The sequence below is a fragment of the Penaeus japonicus genome, unplaced genomic scaffold (assembly GCF_977035675.1).
Source record: "Penaeus japonicus unplaced genomic scaffold, GWHDUDI00000001_assembly GWHDUDI00000034, whole genome shotgun sequence".
Lineage (NCBI taxonomy): Eukaryota > Metazoa > Arthropoda > Malacostraca > Decapoda > Penaeidae > Penaeus > Penaeus japonicus.
The window spans coordinates 12,154,680-12,159,679 of record NW_028234436.1 but is presented as its reverse complement, the minus strand read 5'-3'; the positions used below and the strand labels follow the sequence as shown (position 1 = coordinate 12,159,679).

General features: G+C 35.4%; 1 protein-coding gene across 1 annotated transcript in view; it reads right to left on the bottom strand.

The window, feature by feature from the left end:
* Window positions 1-5,000, bottom strand: part of LOC122253776 (sphingomyelin phosphodiesterase-like) — a 16,853-nt gene that overhangs the window by 4,290 nt on the left and 7,563 nt on the right. The window contains exons 5-9 of the mRNA XM_086530839.1: window positions 4,389-4,506; window positions 4,162-4,274; window positions 3,636-3,808; window positions 1,244-1,435; window positions 107-277 (exon numbers count right to left, since the gene is read on the bottom strand). Coding sequence (XP_086386965.1) covers window positions 107-277; window positions 1,244-1,435; window positions 3,636-3,808; window positions 4,162-4,274; window positions 4,389-4,506 — 767 coding nt within the window. The remainder of the gene's footprint in view (window positions 1-106; window positions 278-1,243; window positions 1,436-3,635; window positions 3,809-4,161; window positions 4,275-4,388; window positions 4,507-5,000) is intronic.

The window sequence follows — 5,000 nt, the reverse complement described above, 5'->3', positions numbered from 1 at the left end:
GTAACAGAGTAAGGGTCTCTAATGGACATACCCCTTAAGTCCATTTGATAATGGGAACGAATTATAATTATGATCAAATCTGAAACACACTCTCATGATATCTGACCTCACGACGATTTTATTGTACTGGTGTCCCCATGACTTGATGCAATCTACGTCCCCCGGTGCAATGTGGTTGATGAGGAAGACCTTTTCATTGTTGTCCTCTGCTTGTTGCAGCTGTTCCGCCATCCATTGCAGCTCAGAACCCGGATCTTTGTCGTCGTATACCATCCACCTGAGGACATACAGTGCTTACCGGATAGCGTATTGAATATTTGCAATGATGCTGTCCTTATTGAATATGTGCAATGATGATGATTGTCCCAGCGTACCGAGCGCGGATATACATTGATTGATTGGGAAGTGTATTGAAGATGTACAGTGCTGATTGGGAATCGAATCGTGCCGAAGATGTATAGTGTGGACAGGAATTGTACCGGATATGGACAGTGTTGACTGAACATCTGAACATTTACAATAACGATCATACCGTGTATCGAACATTCGTACAAACAAGTAATAAGGAAGATAAACGCAAATGCAGATAATACATATCTTATACAAAATATCTTTGAATATCTTGTATCTCTATGTTGTAATATGCTACCATATTTTCCTTGCCTAGAAACCTATAACATATGGATTCTAGTGTATGTTTGTATGCAGCATCATACTGTTAATACTGTGCGTCTGTAGATATATTTATATGCTTCTATGCGGCTTGTGTCTATGAATGTCTGTTACAACATCTACGTCTCTATACATATCATACATGCGTCTATATGCTTATATGCGTCATATAGCGAATATCTATATGAGAAAGAGAAAGAGAAAGAGGAAGAGAGAGAAAGAGAGAGAGAGAGAGAGAGAGAGAGAGAGAGAGAGAGAGAGAGAGAGAGAGAGAGAGAGAGAGAGAGAGAGAGAGAGAGAGAGAGAGAGAGAGAGAGAAATAGAAATAAATAGAAATAGAGAGAGAGAAAAAGAGAGATACATAGAAAGAGGGAGAGAGAGAGAGAGCGCGCGAAAGAGAAGAGAAAAAGACAATGAGTGAGAGAGAGAGAGAGTGAAAGAGAAGAGAGAAAAAAATGAGTGAGAGAGAGAGAGAGAGTGAAAAAGAGGAGAGAAAGACAATAAGTGAGAAAGTAAAAGAGAAATAAACAGAAAGAGAAAGAGAATGAGAGTAAGAAAAATAAATACCAACCAGTTGAATCCATAGCCATAGTTAGAGTTCACCGAAATGACCCTCAGACCTGGCTTGACCAAAGTGGAATAACAAGCATTATAAACCACAGTGGTCGCCGTCTCCTGTGGTAGCCATGTTTCCCACAGGCTCGCCATCTCGTCGTAGAGCCAGGAAATGTCAAATTCGTTCTCGATGTATGGTTGAGGGAACCTGAGGGGGGGGGGGGGTAGGGTGTAAATAGGAATAGATTTTTTTTTTTTTTTTTTTTTTTTTTTTTTTTTTTACTTCTTTGGATCAAAATTTAGAGGTTGTGGATTTTTTTTGTATGTTTCTTTTTTATTGTTATTATTTTTTTTATCGTTACTATGGTCATTTTTTTTCTTGTTTCTGCTTCTTTTGTGTCGTCTTCCTTTTCGCTTCCATTTTCTTGATTTTATTTTCCTATTCTTATTATTATCATTCTGCTTCACTTTCTTTCCTTTCTCTTTCGTTTTCTTCTTCATTTTGCTTTACCTCTTCCTCTTCTGTTTTTTTTTTCCCTCTCTTTCTCTTTTTATCACTTTTTTCGTCTTTTTCTTCTTGTTAATCATGTAAATTAAATAAAGCATATGAACTGATTAAAGCATTGTATAATATCTGGGTATAAAAAAAAAAGTTGTCTCTTTGATTCCATTGTTTAAATTGTTGTTTTGTCGTGAGTGGAAATGTTAAAATCACGGATGTAAGGCAGGGAGGACTTAACCCTTGCGACGCTGCCCTAAAATTTAAAACCAAAATCGGTCGCGGAAAGAAAGGTTTTGATGTTCACTGGCGATGTTTTAGCACTGCTCTTTTCTTCTATAGAACCTCAGGTTTAAGATAGAACATATCATATCTACCTCATTTTAGTTGCTAATCTATCTCTTCATTCATTTGGATACTCATTTGAATACGTTATGCAAATCCTATAACACAGACAAAAAATAACAAACTTCAATTACTTTCAAGCAGATTTATTCCTCCCTTGGACGAGATGCTACCCTAGCCTATAAAGTTCAGGCTATTTATTAATGTATCATAGGATGATATTAAAATCCATTAAACTAGTAAGAAAAAAACTAAACCGTGGCATTTTGACTAGACTCCTCCTCCTCCTGAAACCGAAACAAAAGACAATCGTCTAATCCAGGGGTTCCCAAACTGGGGTACATGTACCCCCAGGGGTACATTTGCACGTTTCAGGCGGGTATCCAGGGGTTCCCAAACTGGGGGTACCTTGTACCCCTGGGGTAAATTGCACGTTTTGGGGGTACATTTGGGTCTGAAAGGGAAACAATTATTGCACATTTACATTGGTGTTGTTAATCTGCACTCAGATTGCCATTTCTATCTGAGGAATCTTACTGTTGATTAAATGTCCTAATTTCTGGGTGTGTAATTAATTTCGTCTTTATCAACGTGTTACTGTGTATGCGTTTCATTTCATAATCTTATAAACTTTACATGGCTTGATCTGCAGTGTAGATCAGTAGAAAAAAACGACTACCTGTCCAATCTAGAAATGACTGGTAATGAACGTGTTTATCGACGCGTTAGGGTACATGGGAACCTATAAAAAGCCTAAGGGGTACTGTAATGGTACAGGACGTGTTTATCGACGCGTTAGGGGTACATGGGAACCTATAAAAAGCCTAAGGGGTACTGAGGAACAAAAAGTTTGGGAACCCCTGGTCTAATCGATCTAATCTTACTTTAAATGTTCTAGTACTGAATTAATTTCGTCTTTATCAACGTGTTACTGTGTATGCGTTTCATTTCATAATCTTAAATCAAAGCTCTGAACATTTAGTCTTTTTTGTTTCATATCATTAAGAAATAAGTGGCCTTTTGGTTGTCAATTATATTTTTGGGCTTTTTTGGGTAGGTTAGTAATGGCTGAAATTCCAGCACTTTTGGCGAATTAAGAATTAGTTGATCCTCGAATTTATAAAGCATGATTAAATCTAGATGACAACGGTGAGAGTGATAAGTAGAAATTTCATTATCAGTATCATTGTTTTGGTTATCATTATTATTATTGTTGTTGTTATTGTTTGTTGTTTTTGCTATCGTAATAATCATCATTGTAATCTTATCATCATATCATATTATTATTATTAGCATTATTATTATCATCATCCTGATTATTATCATTTTATCATCATCATGATCATCATCCTGATTATTATCATTTTATCATCATCATTATCATCATTTTTTTCATTATTATCATTATCATCATTCTTTTCTTATTACCCTTATCATTACCGCTACCATTATCACTATCATATCCCCAATGATCAACACTATACTTACTAAAATCACCAACATCATTCCTGCTATCATCCTCCATCGGCAACAATCTACAATTCCCTATTCTACAATAACTCACGAGTTAACAGGAGTCGATTCATGGTTCCCTAACGCGGGGAAAACAGGCACGCCAGGAAAGCTGTCTCGGAGCATTTGCACTGTTTCTCTGATAACTTCGAGGTTCTCTTGTCTCGACGTGTTCCAGACGTTATGTGGCACCAGATCTCCTGTCCAGATGATGAAGTCGAGGTCCTGTGGAGAGAGGTAGGTGGGGGTTTTGTTGTGTTTGTGTTTGTGTGCCTTTTTTTATATCTATAATGTTAGTTTGAAGTGTTTTGTGTTTTTGTTTTATGTTGTTCGTTGTGGGTTGTTGTAGGTTTTTTGTTTGTTTGTTTGTTGTTGGTTTGTTTCTCTTTTACTTTTGTATATTGAGATTTCGTTCAGTTGCTGATTATGCCTTCGTCTTTTATTTAGTTTATAAGATTGAATCTAGAAATTACTTGTAACTTATTCTAAGCGACTTAAGCTAGAAAATGGGTTGCTGCTTGTTAGGATGAATGAGTCAATGAAACTTTATGTTTATAACTACAGTCTGTTTAACCAACCGTGTGTGTGTCGGCAATGTGGTCGTACATAGCTTGCAGAAGCCACTTAGGAGCATCACAATTCCTATAGTCCCCCCACTTCCCCGCTGCTGCTTCTGGTCGGTCGAGGGGTCCTACGTCAAAGAAAACGGGATGAGGGTCCCTTAATTAAGATTCATTCACACCTCGCATTTTTTTTATTTTTTATCTTTATCTTTATCTTTATTTATTAATAGTCGGTTACCTACCGCTGGACTCGCGACAGCAGAAGAACTTCTCCCCACACTCGGCGTTGCTTCCGGGCATGTAGAGGGGATCGAAGTGTGTGTCCGCCAAGTGCAGCACTTTCATCACGGGGGAACCCGGCTAAATCGAACAAAAATTAAATTGGTTTATGAATAGGTAAAAATCATCATACAAATATCCCGGTAAATCATGTAGAATTACTGGCGTGACACCTGCTATGATTACGAATGACAACTTGACTATTACGTGATAGAAAAATCAGAATATATTTATCGAATTTGACATCTTCGGTTGTATAATAAATACTAACCTATATATTGTGCATATTTCTGGTTGTGTGGGTTATATATATATATAATATATATATATATATATATATATTTATATATATATATATATATATATATATATATTATATATAATATATATATACATATATATATATATATATATATTATATATATAATTTATATATATATATATATATATTATGTTTTAGGAATTATTTAATTAATTAATATATACATATATATATATACATACATATATACATACATATATATATATATATATATATATATATATATATATATATATATACATATATATATATA